Raw genomic sequence first — 20,267 nt, 5'->3', positions numbered from 1 at the left:
CTATAACTGGTTAGGAATGCTAGGAATTGAATATGTTACTTACACTGTAAGCATCTGTTCGTAGTGGGTAGTAATATAGATTCACATGCACCCTCCCTGTACCCCAGAGCATGTGGATTTGGATGCAGATCTTGTCTTTCTATACACAACATTTAACAATGCACATGCGCCCCACAATGATTTGATTATTCCATCTAACTCTCACCTGCCGGGTGAAAAACGATCTAACATGGAGTCAGTCCCCATACACAATCCCAGTTAGATAGAAAGTCACTGTATACCTTGTGACTACAAAGACTTCTTCGAATCACCATATACCCTGTGACTATAGAGGTGTCTTTGAAGAAAGACAACTAGCACATTTCCGAGCAAAACACTAGATGGCAGGAGTATGCTGAGAATGTGAATCTACAGCACTATATGCTACAAATAGATACTCACAGGATAAGTACCATTTTCCATACACTGGTGGAGAGAGTGAATGGACAATTGGACAGAGACATCAGGTTCCTAGAAGCAGGGCCGGACTGGGAACCACAACCGGCCCTGGCAAAGTGCTCGGCAGGCCCCCCCCATCCCACTCGGGGGGGGGGGGGTTGGAGGTGCCGCCAAGCTCTTTGCTGGAGCTGGTTTTCGGCCGATTTTGGTACAGGGCCGATTTTGCCCGGTGCCTGCTATGGCCAGTCCGGCCCTGCCTAGATGGGATGCATTGCAAAAGAGTGCCATTTCCAATGCCAGGACATTCATAGACCATTAGTAAATAGTTTAGCACAAAATGGGCAGCGGAGACATGGAGCAGCCTTCAGCAGTGTTGGGCATACAACCAGACCTTACCTTTAACGAGAATTAGACTTTCCTTGTGTTAATGTAATAAAGCATCACCAATTATATATTGACCTAAAATGTTTAAGTAGCACGGAAAATGAAAAAAAATAAAGAAGAATGACACGCCAAAACTACAATAAAGTTCTGTTGTAGCATGCAAGCTATGTTTTAGATATTCTGCTCTTAAGTAATGTATGCAAAAAATAATAGAGACACTCATTTAGTACACACCATAAAAAGTCAGGCTTGTCTCGATTTTAATCTTTAATCAGCAAGTGAAACAGAGCTTTACAGAGTGTTGTAATAATGAATACTTTCTAAATTTGGTGCCTCTTTCATATTTATTTGATACTTCTATGTACCCATTTCAACCTCATATGCCACTTTTGTGGAAAACACCAATCTGCTCGCTGCTGTATCTGACCTTGTCTGTGTAACAAACCTAGATGCTCTGGCTCTAGAGAGATCAGGCCGTGGTTCTCTGTAGCTATGGGTTGATTTAGATATTGAAAAATTGAAATACATTTCCTTGCACATTAATTATCATTTGGTTTGCTCGCAATACTAATATTGCTTCACTCACTTTACGTCGATGGAAACACCTAAAACTTTTCCACACAACTTAAGCAGTGAGCATGCTAAATATCGACACCAGAATATTGATGGGACACAATATCACAGATAAATTATCAACAGGTCAGTCAGTCTAGATTTTCTATACCTAACTTCATAAATATGTACCTTGGTAATATATTTATCTTCAAGGTACGTAGATGTGGAGTTAGGAATAGGACATCTATGCATCCCTCTGTGCACCTAACTTTCAATACTTTGTCCCTCAATATTCTGTCTTCGGTATTTTTGTACCACAATATTCTGAAGGTCTTTATTCAGAAGTAGAACCCCCTTAAACACATAGTCTATGTCCTACTCATGTGGTCAGTCTGGCTTCTTCCTTCTACCTTAACTGCATGGAGGAGGGAAGGGAAGAACACTGAGAGGGGGGTAAGCACATACAACACCATTGTCTCCGTCCTGCACATCAGCAGACATGATCTTCCCTCCTAGCCCAATTAAATGCCAAACTGCTCGAAGGGAGGAATTGGGGCTGAACTGACACCGTAAAGGGGAGGGCAGCAGAGCAGGTATGGGGGTAGGCGGGTCCAGATTGACAATGGGTAAGGGCACTGCACCACCTTTGTGGTCGAGTTAACGGAAGAGTTCAGCCCTGTACTCCTTCCACTAAGATAAAAATGAAAGTGACATCCCAACTAGTACAACATAACTGAGTTAATGTAAAACCATGTTTTTTTTGGTTGCATTTCTCCTATAGTAATTTGAAATGGAGAATTTCATGAGGTATTATCCCTGCAAACGTTTCACTGGTTAATCTGGCTCAAACGTTTAAGAAGACGGTTAATGAGGACTTCAAAAAAGCCCCAGAATTCATATGTGCTGATAAATCCAAATTGCTTTTTTATTTACCTTCATTTTGTCTCAGCAGCTTACCTTTTCGGCATCTGTATCAAATCCTGGAAGCTTAGGTGGCCTGTGATGTAGAGGAATAGGCCAAACTGCACATGTTCAAATGCTATTTGATGCCGAGTATACTTTGAGAAACAATGTTAATGGTTGCCTTTATCTGCAGAATGCTCACTGCCTCCTGGACATGAGTGTGGACTGTGTGCGAGCCCTTCATCAGATTGAGACCTATCCCATTATTCTGCTTGTCCCCATCAACGAGAAGGCCTGCAAGCGGCTGAAGTGAGTACAAGGAATAAGGAGAAAGAGTATTGCGGACTAGAGGGAATGGGAGGTCCTATGGCTTCAGTAGTCTAGAGACTGACTATATGGGCTTTGACTTCATCATACTTTATGATTGAGAAGTTCCACTGCCATTATGGGTCCAAAAGCTGGTGGGCTGATGCTTTGAAAGCTCATTGGTTGTAGCCACTGCTTTGAAAAATCAAGACAGTGGTGGATGGGGCAGGTGGTGGGCTGGACAACCTTCATAAAAAGTCCAGGGTGTGTGGGTAACCATCAGTACTTTCGAGAAATTGTCTGCCAGTAGATTTCATGGAGCTTCTGCATTCAGGGTTGTAAGGCTAGTGGATGAGCACAGATAAGCTGAGTGGTCATATTTCCTCAGGTGGTGCACTGGCCGAATGGGTAGTGAGGCAGAACTTCCAGAAAACGTTAAGCTTGAATGGCAACTGCCAACAAGGCTTTGGATCATTGCACTCAAAGGGAAGATTATGTTACGAAGACACCTGCAGATAGTCAATTGGAAATATACCACATGAACTGTAAGGCTGTCACAGAAACTCCCATGTGTGCGAGGCCAGTAACATAGGGAAAATGCAACACTCCTAAACATGTGCCAGTGATATCAGGAATTGGTGAGAATTCATTGAAGTGCAGGAGGCTAGCAACATGGGAAACAGGATTATAGTTATGTTGTCTCAAGAGTATGTCAGTTTGTCATGAACTGTGGGTATCTACTGATGTAGGCGTACATTATAATCATTCCTTTTCTCACTTTCTGTTAAGGAAATATCTGCACAAGCTGGATGTTTCTGAAGATTTGCTGTTGGAATGTTCGAAGCGAGAAGAGTCTTGCCTCGACAAGCTCCCTTGCTTGTACAGAGCTATTCCCCCCGACAGCTGGAATGACATGGACTCCCTGCTCAATCATGTGAAGGCAGCAGTGGGCGATGAGCAAAAAAGGACTGTGTGGATTGAGCAGGAGCCCCATTAGCAGTCGTTCTAACAATTCCCCACGCTCCCACTGTACAGACCCTGTTGTCTCATCTCAGACCATTACCCCATGCACACTTTGTACAGAACATGTTGAACTTCAGAATATTTTTGTTATAATTTATTAAAGTGGACATTTATTTATTCTGAACATCATGGTCCCCAGTTGTAATTGCACAGATTCCTTGCGTCTTGAGGATAGCAGATGTTTATGCTACGGTTATATTTAGATCTCACTACATCTGAGAAACAACCACTGGCAGGTGTAGAAGCATGGCAATTCATTTTACGAGAAAGCTCCACACACCAGTTGTGTGTCAGCAATGGCATTTCAGTGCCATCAGCAAACTAACACTCATTGATAATACACGCCTGGGTTAACTTATAACCACTTATTCTCCTTGCCTCATAGACCCAGGAGCAATGTCCTGCGTACACATTCCTAACTGGAGCAGCCCTGGCTGCTGTAAAACTTGCAACAATTTCACAAAGAGTGAACACAAGCTACTTGAAATCAGATGTTTGGGCTCCTTCTCGGCCCAGGGAGAAATTCTGAGTCTTTGGAAGACAGAAACATGTCTATAAAAGGAACGCTTTGATTTTGGTGTCCGTGTGAAGTTTATCTGGCAGTAACATATTGTGGTTTGTAATCACAGTGCTTTACTAAAAATATTATACACAAAGGGCAAGGCTACAATTTTCAAGGGACTACAGTCTGATCCTGGGGCATCAGTGAAAGCCAATCTTAGATGAATAATCGTTGTAGGAAGTTTGGAGGCAAATATTGAGTTTCTTGTTACATAGCTGTAGCCTCTCAACCCAGCAGATGTTCACTGTTCCTGTTGTATAATTTTTTTAGTTCAAGATCCCATCAATGACCATAAAAGTCTCTCTGATACGCTTCAAAGTTGAGAGACACCTATAGTTCATTGTGAAGTGGGCGGCACTGTGGTGTGAGTTTCTCTTCCAATACTCCATCTGGCGCGCACACCCAAGGATCATAGGTTTCCCACTGCCACGCCAAGAGCCTTGCCTTCAACATCTCCAGGATTACTGAGAACTGAGGGTCAGAAGCTAGATTCCTGGTCTCTGAGGGATCTGTACTCTGGTCAAACAGCTCCCAGCGGTCTCGATAGTAGTACTGATGTAAAGTTTTAAACCAGTATGTGGGCTGTCCCGTGCTGGTGCGGTTGAGAAGATCCTGGAATGAGGGAGAGATATAGAAGTCCTGATCAATCGGAAAGGGCATTTTGAAGTTGAGGTTATGAACAAGATGGTATTGCTGGTGCTGAATGGACCGCATGGGGTAGTACATTGTGACTTCATGGTGCCCCTGACTGCTAAAAACTGTGGTCCAGGACTGCTCTGACACCAGCGCCGGCAGGAGTGATTTTCCAGTCAGTTGGACAGTTTTAGAGCCAAATATGCTGTAGTTCGGATATGGAATGGAGAACCAGTCTAGGACAGTGGGGGTAATATCTGGAATGGAAAGAGTTCAAAGTTAAGTATGCACACTAAAAATTAAAGTATATTAATGAAAAGTCTAATCACACAAGTCCTTCAAAAAAGGAAACTTGGTCAGGAATGTGCTGAATCTAGGTAGAATAATATCATTAGAGCAGGAGACACTTCCTGTTTATTATTTCCATATTCTTGTATTGCACTGCAACATTTATATAGCGCTTACTACCCCTATGTGAGGAGCTGAGGCACTTGCCTATATGAGTAGCATGCTACACCATGTAGGATGTGTGGTTGGAAGAATGCTGTCTTTATTTTGATCCTATGTGGGAAGCGTTTCCATGTCATGCGTGATGACCACCAAGGTGCGATTAGCGTATTATGCGATCAGTGAGTTGGATAATGAAGTGTGAGATACAGACATGGCGTTTTGTTGTTTTCATTATGCTGGTAATTTTAAACAGCTCTGTTGGTTCCTTTATGGTATTTCATATGATTATGTCTGCTTAAGTGGTTACTGCATAAGGTTGTCCAATTGAGATTATGTGTATAGTTGTCCTGAGCTCAGGGCAGAACTGGCTGTAGCGGGCACCGGGTGTTTCCCCGTTGGGCGGTAGGGTGGGTGCCGGTTTTAGGCCCCTGGGGGCCATTTTTGTTACCATGGGTCGACAATTTCGCCCCCTCTAACAATATCAGCCGAAACCGGCCCTAGCGAACAGTTTACTGGTTGAGCTGTTTGCAGTTCATGGGTTATAAGCTGAGGATTGCGCTTGAAGGTGTGATTGTTTTCTGGGCTCTGTTCCCAGAATGTGGGTGGTGCAGTTATCTAGGAAATAGCCATGTTTTCAACTGTCTTCTGGAGTGTATATACTCCTGAGTGCTTCTAATGTTGGCAGTGAGTCTTAGAGCTTGACGTCTTAAACTGAGAAAGCAGTGCCTCCTACAGATTCCTTATGGCAAGGTGGTATAATAAATGGAGCAAGCTTTTACCGCAGTGGTTTGTAGTGCTTGATTTTAACGTGTAGGTGTAGCAGCCCTTTTCCTTGGGAACCTAATGGACATTGCGGAGTGCCTTGTACATTGCCCTTCAAGCTATAGATAGCCAGTGGACCGATTGCAGGGACTGGAGTCATGTGTTCTCTTGGGTGAAGGTGTAGAAGAAGCCTTGCAGCAGCATTTTGGATGAGATGCATTTTACATATGTTGCATAGGGGTGCGCCAAGGTAAAGGCTGTTGGCTTAGCCAAGCTCTGAGTTTACGAGTGAGAGGATGGCTTGCAGTTTATATTGGTGTGCAAGGTATGGGACGATACAAATGCAACATAGTGTTTTCTTTGTGTAGAAGGCACTTGTGACGGTTAGCATGCTGTATCAAGGATAAGTCTGAATTAATGGTTATACCTAGGTTTCTAACTTCTCTTGATGTTGGAGGGGCTTGAAGTTACCTATGCCATAAGGTGGTAGGCTGGTACTTTTGCTATTGTCCACAGGTCATAATCTGTGTCTTTACTATATTGAACTTAAGATGGTTATTCATCATCCATGTGTTTATGACACAAATGCAGTCATCCAGTGAATTGTAATGTTTTTAAGGGTCTCAGTTTATAAAAATGATTTAGGTATCATCTGAGTAGTTGAAACAGGTGAGGTTGTATAATGGAATCAGATTTGATAAGGGGGTTACGTAGATGTTGAATATTTGAGAGATATGATGGACTGCTAAGGAACGCCACAGTTTTGTGTGTAAGGAGGTGATGAGAAAGGGAATAGGCTGACTATACTTTGTCTGTGAAATAAGAAGCAATCAGTTTTAGAGCATTTTCATAGATTCCGCGAATTGTGGGGTCTTTGAAGTAGCATGTAGTGATGCACAGTGTAAAATGCAGCTAATAAATCTAGAAGGAACAAGGTAGCCTCTCTGTTTTTGTCCACTGTGAGTTTTAGATCATCCCAAATGAATATGATGGCTGACTCTATGCCTCTGCTTGGTCTGAAACCGGATTGTTGGTCTGACAGTAAGCTTTAATGATCTGTGAAGTTAGGGAGTTACGTAAACACTGCTCTCTCAAAAATGCTTCCTACGAATGGTCCATTTGATATGGACCTGACGTTTGCTGGGTTGGATGGGGTGAGGATTTTCTTTCTCAAGACAGGTTTACTGTAGGAGATTTTCAGCTCAGGTGGGAATTAACCTAGTTCTTGGTACTTGTTGAGTAAGCATCTGGCTACCTCCCCTGCAAAGGCTAAGCAACAGACAGCTTTAAAGATTTTTGGCGGTGCTGGGTCTGAAGGTGATTTGGATGGTCTGACTGCAATGATAATATCAAGGAAATCTTTTTGTGAGAGGGTATTGAAATTATGCATTGATGGATGATTATTGGTGTCTTTTTCAGTGGTAGTTAGGTCATGCATAGTTGTGGTGTTGTCAATCTTTTTATTTTTGTCACAGTGGTCTTGTTATTGCGGTGTTTTTGTTTTAAGGCACTCTGAATTGCGGATTTCTGTTCGAATTTTATGGAGGTCTTTAGGAATGCAGTCAACTTCAGTTATGCGTGTGGAGTAGAGGAGTGTTTTTGTGATTCTAATGGCTCTTATGTAGGGGCTGTTATAGTGCCATAGTGCGCTTTTGTCTATTTCATCTCCGGATTTTCTCCTTTTGCATTGCAGTATGTTAACCTTTGCTTTTATTCTTTTGATATCATTAACCCATGTGGTGTTGTTTTTGTGGTCAATCTTGGATATGTTTTTTGTTGGTATCTGTTTCTCCAGTGCAGTAGAGATCCACTTGTAAAAGGTCTGTAGTCTTTCATTTGAGGATGTAATGAGTTTCTTCAAGGTGGGTGTTGAGTGGCTGGATGTCTAGTTCTTACCATTGTCTGTACATGCGTTTGTTGTTTTCAAAGTGTGATTGACAGATGTGTAGATCTTGAAAGTGATGATGTACAAATATAACAACTTGCATGTGTCCTATGCAGCGGTTAGGGCTAGAACTGATTAGTTGAAGACTAAAAGGTTGAATGTGATAGTTGTTGTAGGGAGATTTGTCTAGTTAAACTATATGTTGAAATATCCTAGAATATATAGATTTGTGTGGTCCAGAGTTGTTTTAGTTACCATATCAAGTAGGACAACTTTAAGTTTGGCATTGCTGCATGGTGGTCTAAATATTAAGAGGAAGGAATAAGTAATAGTTTCAGTGGGGTGACATCTTATCAAGGATTCACAGACGTCCATGGTAAGGCTTTCAATTATTATTTGTATTTTTTTAATGGATGACAGCCAGGCCTCCTTCAATTTTGGCCATTTGATTTTTGTTTATGATGTGAAAATCAGTAGGGATGGCCTTGTGGCATACGAGTGCAGAACCTTCACTGAGTCCAGTTTCTATAAAGAAAGTGAGGTCTGCTGTTGTTCCTGAGAGTAGGTCAAAAGTGTTTTTTGTTCATGGATCTTGCATTAAAGAGTAAGCATTTCAGTTGTGTTTATTTTTCTTCATTTCCCGTAGTTTGAGTAGATGGGAAGGGGCATAGCGCATTTTTATGTGGCTGATTTGGGGTTGTGGCTTTTGGTGGAGGAAGGGAGATTGTTTGATTAGAAAAAAGAGGAGCTTGAGATAGGGTGGAGCTTTTTGTGATGGGTCATTGTGTTGTAACTGCTGTGTTTTCTGGTGATTTTTGTAGAGTGTGGGGGTGGCATTGTGAAGGTAAGATCAGGTAACCTTCCGATCATACGTTCTTGCTTTCACTTGATGTTTAGTGTCCTTCTAGCAGGTGACATTGTGTTTGTAGTTATTTGGGCTTTGGTTATTGAAATCTAGTATTGTTCATGATAGGTTGTGTGGTGTTGAGGCTGTTTTCTAGTTTAGGAAATGTTAGGGGGTTCATAGGGAGATTTATTACAGGTTAAAGTCACTCAGTGTTTGTATATGAGGGATGTGTATTTAGTATTGGTGTATTTTTAATGCAGAAGGTAAGGTTCTTGATAAGGCAAACTTGGAGGCAAAGGAAGGGTGCTTCACTAAGGAAGCGTCCATTATATTCTGGAGGATTATTGGTCTAAATGTTGTGATGAGTTTAAATTAAACCATTATTTAGTTATTTAACAACAGACATTTTCTTCTCAGCATGCTCCGCTCAGCCATGAAGCATCCTACTTACCCAGCAGGCTCCCGAAAGACTGGCTGCGCTGCCCCCAGCGCCCAGGCTGGTCTGGAGAGGACACCAGCATGGGCTCCCCCATGCCTGAGCGGTACAGGTTGGTTCTCCCATTGGGGAAGGGGATGCCGTTATCTGAACTGTAGATGACCAGGGTGTCGTTTTCGAAGCCAGCATCGCGCAGCTCCTTCAGGACAAGGCCGATACCTGCAGGGACAAGAAGAGACTGATAATCTGGCAACACAGAAATTGCTCACATGCTTGAGACTTCTGAAAAGAGAAAGGGGAAGGATTTATTCAAATCCCTAGGTGCACAGCAGATCTCACAGTCTCAGTGAAGCATAAGGAATGCTCGATAAGCTTATTAAATACAGAAAAAAGCAGAACCAACCCGCCATAAATTTGCAAGGTATTTAAAGTGGTCATAATAAAAGGGGGCAACAGTGATAGAGAACGGGATCCTCTAGAAGACCGTCTTGGGGCACTAACCTGAAACCAGCAGTGATCAATAACTTGTTTTCGTGTTTCATTATTTTAGAAAAATGCCCCACTGGATGGACTATTTTGGCTTATTTTACATATTCAGTGTAACTATTTTACTTGAAAACGTATGATCTGCATAACACATTGCCTACCATTTATGGGAAGGAGCTGGTCTGGAGGAAAGTGGGCGTTACTCATAATAGTGATGCTTCTACTCCTAGTATTTCATTCCTGTCCCCTAACCACTGGCTCGGTTCTCTATATGTAAGTATCTTGCTGGCAGGCTGCAGTAAGGAGGTCATTTTGCCCACCTCAAAATAAGTTTAACCCCTTCCAGGCTCATGACGAGCTGGGCTCGTCATGGTGTAGCCTCCTCGCACGCTGATGACGAGCCCAGCTCGTCATGGAGCATGGGTTTTTTAAAATCTCAGCATAGAAGGAGAATTCAACTAGCGCGGATGTGGTTAAAAAGATGCCCTACTGCATGTGATACATGGTGGCCGTGCCCCTCTCCCTCAATAGAGGGCTCCCCATATCTCAGACACTATTCTTGAAGAAGGAATGGAAGGTGCCACCTGCAAGAATAGGGGCTTAGGTGAACCTGTAGAAGTCACTATGCTGAAGAACTTGCACTTATTGTTACGTCCAATCCCAACTCTGCCAGACTTAAGGGAGGGTTATAAAGCATCAGTAGATGACCAGGGTGCAGAAGGGCATCCCACCAAACTGATGGATAACACACAGATGAAACACAGTGAGATAGCAACGCTTATGTCTATGTAAGGAAAGACAACATTGCAGGCTTTATCTAGCCTCTTAACTTTTGCCTGAGTTAGAAGGAATCACAGATTGTAAGGGACAGTGCTCAAGTTGAAAATGTCATAGAAGGATTTTAGGCTACAGCCCAAAAACAGAGGGAAGGAAAGGGGGGCGCTTCTGGCATAGAAAAAGATAATAAATCCGCCACTCTGTCCAAAAAGACTACAGCTGCAAACGAGAAGAAAGCGTAGTTGAAAGTGGAAGAAATCTAATCGGGGAAATGTTGCAGAAATGAACACAAGAATCTGTCATAAGGAAAGGAAGGGATTTGCAAATGAGCCCTCAAAAAGGAGTCAAGACCCCACGCAAAATTAAATCAGAGAAATGGTGCCTAATAAAATGTCTTCAAAGACCCCAAAAGCGGCTAAACATCAACAGCCTCTATTCACAAGAAACAAAACACTTACATCAAGACCAGATACCAATTAGACACTTCATAAAAACACACACAACTTCCATCTCCAGATGAGGCAGGAAAAGGAGGTGCACATGCTGCAGTCTCCTTTTTTACCTGCCTGTAAGAGAAGTTAATCAATCCATTTGAAGCAAGAAATCTGATAGAAGTGGAAATTAAGGACCTCAGATGCAATAGATGGTTTGGTCCCGTAGAATGGTCTAGCAGAGCATATCCTGCAAAGGAAAGATTACAATTTTCACAATGAACATACGAAGAGAGGCCCTCTGAAGCCAGTGAAGCATCAATGGTTGTAGGAGTACTTTTGGCATGCCTTACGAAATAGGGCCACATGAAGCCAGGCTGGATGAGCTCAATGTGCAGTTTAACAGCACACATCCTTCAAAAAGAGGCAATGAAAATCTTCCAATAAAGTTGGAGCAACATCCCCAATTAAAGACTAGAATCTGATCAATGAAGAGGCTCCTGCAATATTTTGCTAGTGTTTGCGAGGGTCCTGATAGGCTCTCTGGTCAAGGTCCTCCATATTTGTCGGAGAACCAATCACGGTAGGGACATTCTGAGATGTTTTCTGCCCATGGACTGAACTGGGGAAAGGAGAAGAAACAGTCAAAAAAAATATAGAACTTGTCTACCATCCTGTAAACAATCAAAACAGATAAGAGGACTCTCCAAATCGTTAAGGCCTATATATACACATCATCTGGCAGTGGAACACTAGTAATGTCCAAAAAGAGAACATGTTAATGCTGAGCTCTTTTCTGGTGGTGACAATGGACCGTCCCAAAACAAAAGTCTCCTAAAATGGCATACATCACATCAAACATGGGCCAATTCTCTAAAGCAAGACAATGAGGCATCTAAGCTGGACGATTCAACATATTTCATCTCAGACCAAACAGACTTTATGGGAGCAAACAGGTGGCTCTTAGGAGATGACCCCATAGCACATGCAAGTCAGGGGATTCTTCGAGGAAAGCTAGACTAGATGCCCACTAGCACCCATGAGGAAAGGAGAGATGCCTGTGTAAGAGGGAATGAGCTTTGGTGTTAAAACATGAGTACCAGTGACAAGGAAGGGAGCCGAGTTGATGGGCAAGGTTACCTGGAGTGGTCCTTTCTGTGAGCAAAATGTCTGCCACCCACACAATGCACAAATTTCACAGGGAAGGGTATAGTGCAAATGGTATGTATGCCAACCAATCACTTATGGAAAATGGGAATCCATAAGAAGATGTAGCGCCAAAACACATTGGTACATAGCGAAATTCTCCATGAGTGGAAGATAGACTGGCAATAGCAACCCAAAAGGGTCACCAGAAAATGTGCAGACTTGGTCAGCAAAAGGTAGCTCTGCTGAGGTCAATATTGACAGAGGCAGCTTCAAAAGTGTACCTGGAAGCCTGTCCATGATAGACATGTGGCAATCAATAGCCAGTCAATTACTAAAGCAAGTAGTCTGAAGGGCCCCCCAGGGGAACAAACATCATGGTTTTGATCAAGCTTGACAAAGGAAAATCTCCCTATTTTTCCGAGTCTCCAGACACCACAATATCTGAGGAACCACATTCAGGATGCCAGACTCAAAGCATTCATATATTTCATATTTGCTGTGTGGCTTACCTGCTTTCCTCCATCTTCTTCATGTTCTTCCGTATGTCTCCACCTAGGCCATTCGTTCCACTCCTAAACGGACCACACCCACATTCCCCTCCAGGTTCTCAGTACCAATAAGTTCTTTGCTCCCAATGCCACCAACCTATATTAAACAAGCATTGGCATAGCCAATAGGTCTCGCTTTTGGGACCTTCTAAGTATTGCGTTATGCAGCACAATATCCTTGGTGCAACCACATCAACTGTTGCTGCGTGGCTAAACACTTATAAGGTCCCAAAGGCAAGATCTATTGGCTATGCCAATGCTTGGTGTGGTTGTGTGTGTCTGGTTGTGTGTGTGGGGTTCTGTGTGTGTGGGGTTGTGTGTGGGGTTGTGTGTGTGTTGGGTGTGTGGGTGCGGGTGTGGTTGTGGGTGTGTGGGTGCGGTTGTGTGTTTGTGTGTGTGTGGTTGTGGGTGTGTGTGGTTGTGGCTGTGTATGTGTGTGGTTGTGTGTGTGTGGCTCTGGTTGTGAGTGTGGTTGTGTGTGTGACATTAATACTAAGAGCATCTCAAAATAAAGGAACACAAACATCGAGTTTGTGGAAAGAGAAACCACATAGTCAAACGGGCGCAGCAAAGCATTAACACAACAACATGTTCTTTGATGTTTGATGTTCTTTGAACGAGAACATCAGAAGGGAGCTGCTAAAGTGATCGCGGGCGAAAGTGATCTCGGGCACTTAATGAGTACGACAACGTTTGCCATTTGGTGCCTCGGCTCCTAAGCGCGCGCCCGTGCACATGCACTGTAGCTCTAGGCTGGCCAGGCTGGCCATGGTAGCATTTTTTGAGCCCTCACTAAGGGGCAGATGTATCAACTTTCTGTTTTGCGAGTCCTTAATAGCGATTTTTACCGAATCGCAATTAAGGAAACGCAAAATGGTATGTATGTACATTTCTGCGAATAATTAGCGATTTCTTAAAAATCGCTAATAATTCTGAGAATATATTGCGATTTCTTATTTTGAGAATTTCGCAATTTAAGAAATCGCAAAAAACGTGAAAGTGCAATGCTGGAACAGGCTGATGACATCACAACCAGGAAGTTGGAGTGATTGCCTGCACCTGCTTGCCTGAGCCACACCCAGTGGCAGTTGGAACACTGTTGGGTGGCAGAGCAGACCTGTTTGGAGTGCAATGGAGTCACAGAACCCACAGGAGGAAATGTCTGGAGACAAGAGGAAAAGAAAGCAAAAATTTACAGAAAAGGAACAAGAAATCATAGAAGAAATGGTGTGTAGCCATGAGTTACTTTTTGAAAAGAAATCCTTAAAAGTTCCTGAAGCAAGGAAGAGAAAATTTGGTTGGAGATCCAGGAAAAAGTAAATTCAGTAGGAGTTACCAATCGAACCATTGATGAAATAAAAAAAAAGATGGTATGACATGCGTCAAAGATCCAAAGAGAGGGTTGCAGAAAGGATCAAGAGGCAAATAAAACTGGTACATCAACATCAGACCAACCAATACCCCATGAGGAACTAATTGAAACAACCCTGCTTCCAGAGAGTGTGAGTGGAGTGGCTAACATTGATAGCTCTGACCCTACACCAACAGCAGAAGGTAAGATACATGCAAAGAAGTGTATTACTTGTTTGAAATGCATGTGTGTGTGTCCTCTGCAAGTTGTAAGTGTGAGGAATGTAGTAGTCCAGTGAGACTGTGGAACATGTATGACACAATGCATCATGGGATATGTAGTGCAATCATAATTATTTAGACATGTACATCATAGGAACACAGTAAATAATTGAGAAGCAATTATAATTGTAGAAATGTAGTATAGTGATAGTGATTTCTTGAATTTATCAAACTTTATTTGTCAGAAAATGCACATACAAAAACATACTCATATCTCTCACTCTACATCCACAGAACAATCTAGGGAATCCAGGGAGCTTGAGGGTGATGAATCACCTCCCAATGTCACATCTGATACTGAAGGAAGAGGCACTGATGCCACTGCCCTTACTGAAATTGTGCGCAGAAAGCGCAGGCATGTAGCTCTTCTGCCACCATTGGAAGAGGATGATAATGAAGATGGAGGTACAGTACACAGTGAGCCTGACCCAGTGTGCCCTCGTGACTCACAAGACCAACCCCAAAGTCACAGGAGTACACGGTCAAAAAGGTTGCAGACATGTAGGAGCAGCAGTGGGCAAATGGAAGCAGGCACAGTTTTTGCTGGTCTTAAGCAGGATATGCTTCACGTGCAGCGCCTGCAACATAAGGCCCTCAGATCAATCAATAGTCAGCTTCTAAGATTGAACAGAAATCAAGAAGGCATGGCTGCATCAATTGATAAACTGTGTCTGGCCCTGGAACGTACAGAGAATGCACGCAATAAGGCTGCCAAGCATGCACATGTCAGGATGCAAAGCTATACAAAAGCAATCAACCGGCTATGTACTGTCACAAGCAATTTCACCAGACGCAGCATTAACATGCAGCGTGAAATTAGCCAATGCACCCAGACAATGGCAAACAGCTTGGACAGAGTGACCTCTGCTGTAGAAATTTTGCAAACCTCCAACTCTGGCGCAAGCAGTCTCATTGCCTCAGTTGAAAGTGAGGACACCTCCAGCAGGAGCAGTAGGAACCCCACACCAACTATTCACTTGACCCAGCGCAGAAGTGGAAGGCGTGCTGGCACAGCACATGATGAAGAATTCATACAACCACAGGAACATCCTGCTTCAAGCCGCCAGCGCAAGAAGTGACACTTTAAAGACCATTTTATTGAGCATGACTGCATTGTGGAACATGGCTACATGTTACATTTGTGTTTCTTTTCATGTACTTTCTTTTAAAATGAACATTATGCAAAATGCACTTTATTTTGTGTGTTGTGAATTAAAACAACAACACTTACATAAAAATTAAATATGTAGTATTGCTTGTCTTACCTAAAAGTAATTCCGTGTAATCTCAGACCGTCTCTGATGGCCAGCCACAGCTCCTACTCCTGCAGCAGCCCCTCTAGGTGGAGGTATGTCATCATCATCAGATGTGTCAGACTCGCTCACTTCAATGGCTGTGCCTTTGTGCATGGCCATGTTATGCAGCATCGCACAGCTAGTTACAATTTTACATCTGAAAGAGACACGTTAGTGATAGATTCCTAACCTTAGAATATCTCCAGGCATCAGACTGGATCCGGAAATTTTTGCGTAGCAGTACCCTTGCGCGTCGGTAGGCGTCTGCGGCTCCGCGCCCGTCGTCGGCGTCGTGGGCGCTGTGATGACGTCGTCGGAGTACTTAGACGCCGCCTCCGCGTGCTGACGTCAGTTCTTCTTTTTTCCGCGCCAGCAAGCGCAGATCTGGAAAAAGCAGTACTTCTAGTCACTTTTTGACTATCTTTTTGGATCATTTTGATCATCTTTTCGAAGTCTAACGACTCCGATCGGCGCCATAGGGATGCCTGGATTTAAGCACTGCGAGGATTGCGACCGCATGATGTCGGTCACGGATCCTCACCGTCGGTGTCTACTCTGTCTCGGCGTCGACCACGATGACAAGACCTGCCCCGACTGCCGGGCCCTGTCTTCGAAAGCCAGGCGGGAGCGGTCCCGCAGGCGACTCGAACTCCGGCAGTCGGCCCGCGCCGCGAGAGGTCCCGGTCCCACGGGAGGTCGAGGGACAGGTCGCCGGGTCAGAGCCACCACAGCTCCAAGAGTCAGCACCACTCCTCCGGGTCGAAGTCGTCGTCATGTAAGAAACACAAGAAGTCGAAGAGGCGTCATCGCTCTTCTGACTCCCCCCGACGCTCGCAAGACGCAGCCGTGCGTTCGGGTGGCACCGCCCACACAGCTCCCTTGGAGTCGCGGGCAACGCGTCCAGCTCCACACCCTCCGGTCCCTGGGTGAGACGCGACGCCGGAGGAGATCGAGCGCTTCCTCATGGCCATGAAGTCCCTCTCTCCTCCGACGGGCTCCGTGGCGCCTTCGGGCCTAGCGGACCCGTCTGGGGCCCCTAGCGGGTCGGGTGCTTCGGCCTGACACCGTGTGGTGCTTCGGCCCCGGCGCCGCCAGCGCCTTTGGGCCCAGCGCCATAGGGCCCCAAGTCCTGACGCAGCCAGTGCCTTCGGGCCCGTCGCCGCAGGGCCCCATGGTCCCGCCGGCGACGCCTTCGGGCCCGGCGCCGCAGGACCCCACTGGATCCGCTTCGGGATCCGGGTCGTCGCCAGTGGACCTTACGACCCCCCCGGCGTCGGTCAGTCAGTTGTCACCTCCGGCGCCGTCCTCGGGCGGCGCCGTCCCCGATGCCTCCCTCGCTCCGACTCCGGGGTCGGAACGGCGCCGCTGGGCGCCGCTTTCGATGCCGCTTGGGGAGTTTACCTTCTATGAACCGGCCTCATCGTTTGACGACCCTGACTATCAGGGGATGGGTGACGAGGAGTATTGGGAGGGGTCTGAGGACCCTCTGACCCTAGAGTGTCAGTCTCAAGAGGAATGGACAGGTGGACTTGGGGATGCCAGTGGTCTAGACACCTCATCAGACACTGGTTTTGTCTCACCTCCTACCGTGGCTTCGGAGGAGGGGGCAACCTACAGTGTGGTGTTGATGAGGGCAGTCAAGGCCTTGGGCCTTGAGCTCCCCGTCGCGGCCGTGAGGACTAACCTCCTCACTGAGGTCCTTAAACCACAGTCCTGCTCGGCCGAGCCTCTGCTGCCGTTTAATGAGGCCTTGTCCGACGTTCTTTTGGGCACTTGGTCCAGGCCCGCTACGGGTTTGCCCGTAGATAGGAATGTGGCCAGACACCACCGCCCGGCCCCGGGCGACCCATGTTTACTGTCCACCCACCCCACCCCCGAGAGCCTGGTCATCCAGGCATCCAATTCCCAGACAGCATTCCCGTCGGCTCCGCCGGACAGGGAATCCAAGAGGTTCGAGCAGTACGGTAAAAAGATCTGCTCCTCCCTTAGTCTGGGACTGCGGTCTTCCAACACCGCATGCCTCTTGGGCCGCTACACCCACTCTCTGTGGGATACGGTTGCGGAAGTGCTGCCAGAGTGTCCGTTGGAGGTACGGGCCAAACTCGGCCAAGCCCTTGGGGAGGGCCGGGATGCAGCCAAATATTCTATCCGGTGTGGGCTGGATACCACCGACTCACTAGATAGAGCGATGGCAACGACGGTGGCAGTTAGACGCAACGCCTGGTTGAGGTCCGCCAACTTTTCGGCCGTTGTCCAAAACACACTGATGGACATGCGGTTTGATGGCCGTCGCCTTTTTGGCGACAAGGCAGACCATGCGCTTGAGCGCTTTATGGACTCCAGGGCTACGGCCAAGTCCTTGGACCTCTCGGCCCGCGCCAGCAAACGGGTGCCTTTCGCTCCTTTCGTGGCCAAGGAAGGGGCGCCCCCACACGTACTGCCAGCCACACGCCGCAGACTAACATCCAGCGCGGTGGCGGCCGTGGAGGAAGTTGGGGACAACGGCGAGGCCAGTCCACACCCTCCCCCGCAGCATCCGCCTCTAAACCCTCCTAGTCCGTGCTTTTCGGCACACGTGACGCCATCACCACTCTCACTGGCGCACTGTCACTTCGGACAGGTGGGTGCTGCAGATCGTCCGAAGGAGCTACTCCTTCCCCTTCGAGACGACCCCTCAAGCCATGCCACCGCAACACCACTGCGTATCGGGGGATCATTTGCGGCTTCTGCAGGAGGAAGTTTCGGCCCTCTTGGCCAAGGGAGCCATCGAGCGCGTTCCTGGGCCGGAAATAGGACGTGGTTGCTACTCCCACTACTTTCTTGTACCCAAGAAGGGCAAAGGGGGCCTATGCCCTATCTTGGACCTACGGAACATCAACGGCTTCCTCCTGAAGGAGAAGTTCAAGATGCTGACTCTGGCTCAGGTCTTAGCTGCCCTGGACCCAGGAGATTGGATGGTAGCGTTGGACTGGCAGGACGCTTACTTCCACATCCCCGTCCTGCCGGCCCACCGGCGTTACCTGCGGTTCACGATAGGCCACGAGCACTTTCAGTTTACCGTGCTCCCCTTCGACCTTACCAGCGCCCCACGGGTGTTCACGAAGGTGATGGCGGTGGTCGCAGCTCATCTGCGCCGGTTAGGGGTTATCAGTCTTCCCCTGCCTCAACGACTGGTTGTTGAAGGCGTGCTCGCCCCAGACAGTCGTCAGCCACCTCCACACGACGGCAGACCTCTTGCACCAGCTGGGATTCTCCATAAATGTGCCGAAGTCACACCTGTGCCCCTCTCAGAAGCTCCTTTTCATCGGAGCGGTTCTCGAACAGCGGGTTCGGGATATACAGGCTCTGATTCCAATCTTTCAGCCTTTATCCCGAGTTTCGGTCAGGTTGACGCTGCGGCTTCTGGGACTGATGGTTCCTGCATCCTTCTGGTGAATCACGCCCGTTGGCGGATGCGGGCTCTGCAGTGGGACCTGAAGTTTCAGTGGGCCCAGCATCAGGGCAACCTATCCGACCATGTCCTAATCTCGGATGGCACTGCGAGACAGCTGCAGTGGTGGCTCACGGACCGCGATTGGGTCAGCGGCAGATCCCTCTCCCTTCCCCAACCGGAGCACGTAGTTGTGACGGACGCGTCCCTCCAGGGCTGGGGAGGCCATATGGGAGAGGCGGAGATCAGAGGTCTCTGGTCTCCGGCGGAGTCCCGGCTCCATATTAACTTTTTGGAGCTGCAGGCGATTCGTCTAGCCCTGAAGGCATTCCTCCCCTCTGTCCGAGGGAGTGTAGTGCAGGTGTTCACGGACAACACCACCGCCATGTGGTACTGCAACAAACAGGGCAGGGTGGGGTCGTGGACCCTCTGCCAGGAGGCTCTGCGCCTCTGGCAATGGCTGGAACATCAGGGCGTGACCCTGGTGGTTCAACACCTGGCAGGTTCTCTGAATGCCAGGGGGGACAAACTCAGCCGCCGGTGCATGATGGATCACGAATGTCGTCTGAACTCAGACGTGGCGCAAGGTCTCTTTCTGCAGTGGGGAGATATATTCGCCACCGAAGAGAACGCGCAATGTCATCAGTTCTGCGCATTTGAATTTCCAAGGCGGCACTCGCTCGGAGACGCTTTTCGTTGCGAGTGGAGTTGCGGTCTGTTGTACGCCTTTCCGCCTATAGCACTTCTGCCCAGAGTGCTGAAGAAGATCAGGCGCGACCGGACACAAGTCATCCTTGTGGCTCTGGACTGGGCACGAAGGTACTGGTATCCCGAGCTACTCAGTATGTCAGTCGATCCCCCGGTTCGTCTGCCTCTTCAGGAGGACCTTCTGTCGCAGCAGCAGGGGACGGTCCTCCACCCGAACCTGTCCAGTCTCCACCTCTATGCTTGGAGATTGAGCGGCGACAGTTGAGGCCATTTGACTTGCCTCCTGAAGTCTGTAACATCATTCTGGCAGCCAGGTGTCCCTCCACAAAGTCGGTATATGCCTGCAGGTGGAACAGATTTGTGGCATGGTGCACAGCAAAGGCTGTAGATCCTCTCTCTGCCCCTCTTTCTGAGGTTGTTCTCTTTCTTCTTTCTCTTGCCCAGCAGGGCTCTGATCTGGGCACTATCAAGGGCTACCTTTCTGCTCTTTCAGCCTTTTTGAGGCTGCCTGATCAACCTTCTTTGTTCAAGTCCCCTATTGTTAATCGATTCCTGAAAGGCATCACACATACGTTCCCTCCTGTTCCCTTTGTGATGCCTCAGTGGCACTTGAACTTGGTTCTTACT

General features: G+C 46.8%; 2 protein-coding genes across 3 annotated transcripts in view; one reads left to right on the top strand and one right to left on the bottom strand.

The window, feature by feature from the left end:
- The window catches only part of CARD14 (caspase recruitment domain family member 14), a 224,736-nt gene extending 221,003 nt beyond the window's left edge, over window positions 1–3,733 (top strand). For both annotated transcript variants that reach the window (XM_086931046.1, XM_086931047.1), the window contains exons 20-21: window positions 2,474–2,589; window positions 3,376–3,733. In XM_086931046.1, coding sequence (XP_086787172.1) covers window positions 2,474–2,589; window positions 3,376–3,583 — 324 coding nt within the window. In that variant the 3' untranslated portion in view covers window positions 3,584–3,733. The remainder of the gene's footprint in view (window positions 1–2,473; window positions 2,590–3,375) is intronic.
- Window positions 3,691–20,267, bottom strand: part of SGSH (N-sulfoglucosamine sulfohydrolase) — a 275,269-nt gene continuing 258,692 nt past the window's right edge. Inside the window, exons 7-8 of the mRNA XM_086931051.1 lie at window positions 9,200–9,403; window positions 3,691–5,061 (exon numbers count right to left, since the gene is read on the bottom strand). Of these exons, the coding sequence (XP_086787177.1) occupies window positions 4,502–5,061; window positions 9,200–9,403 (764 nt within the window). The 3' untranslated portion in view covers window positions 3,691–4,501. The remainder of the gene's footprint in view (window positions 5,062–9,199; window positions 9,404–20,267) is intronic.

Source organism: Lissotriton vulgaris, chromosome 7, assembly GCF_964263255.1.
Source record: "Lissotriton vulgaris chromosome 7, aLisVul1.2, whole genome shotgun sequence".
NCBI lineage: Eukaryota > Metazoa > Chordata > Amphibia > Caudata > Salamandridae > Lissotriton > Lissotriton vulgaris.
The sequence above is the reverse complement of the archived record's forward strand: the minus strand, read 5'-3'. Positions and strand labels throughout refer to the sequence as shown.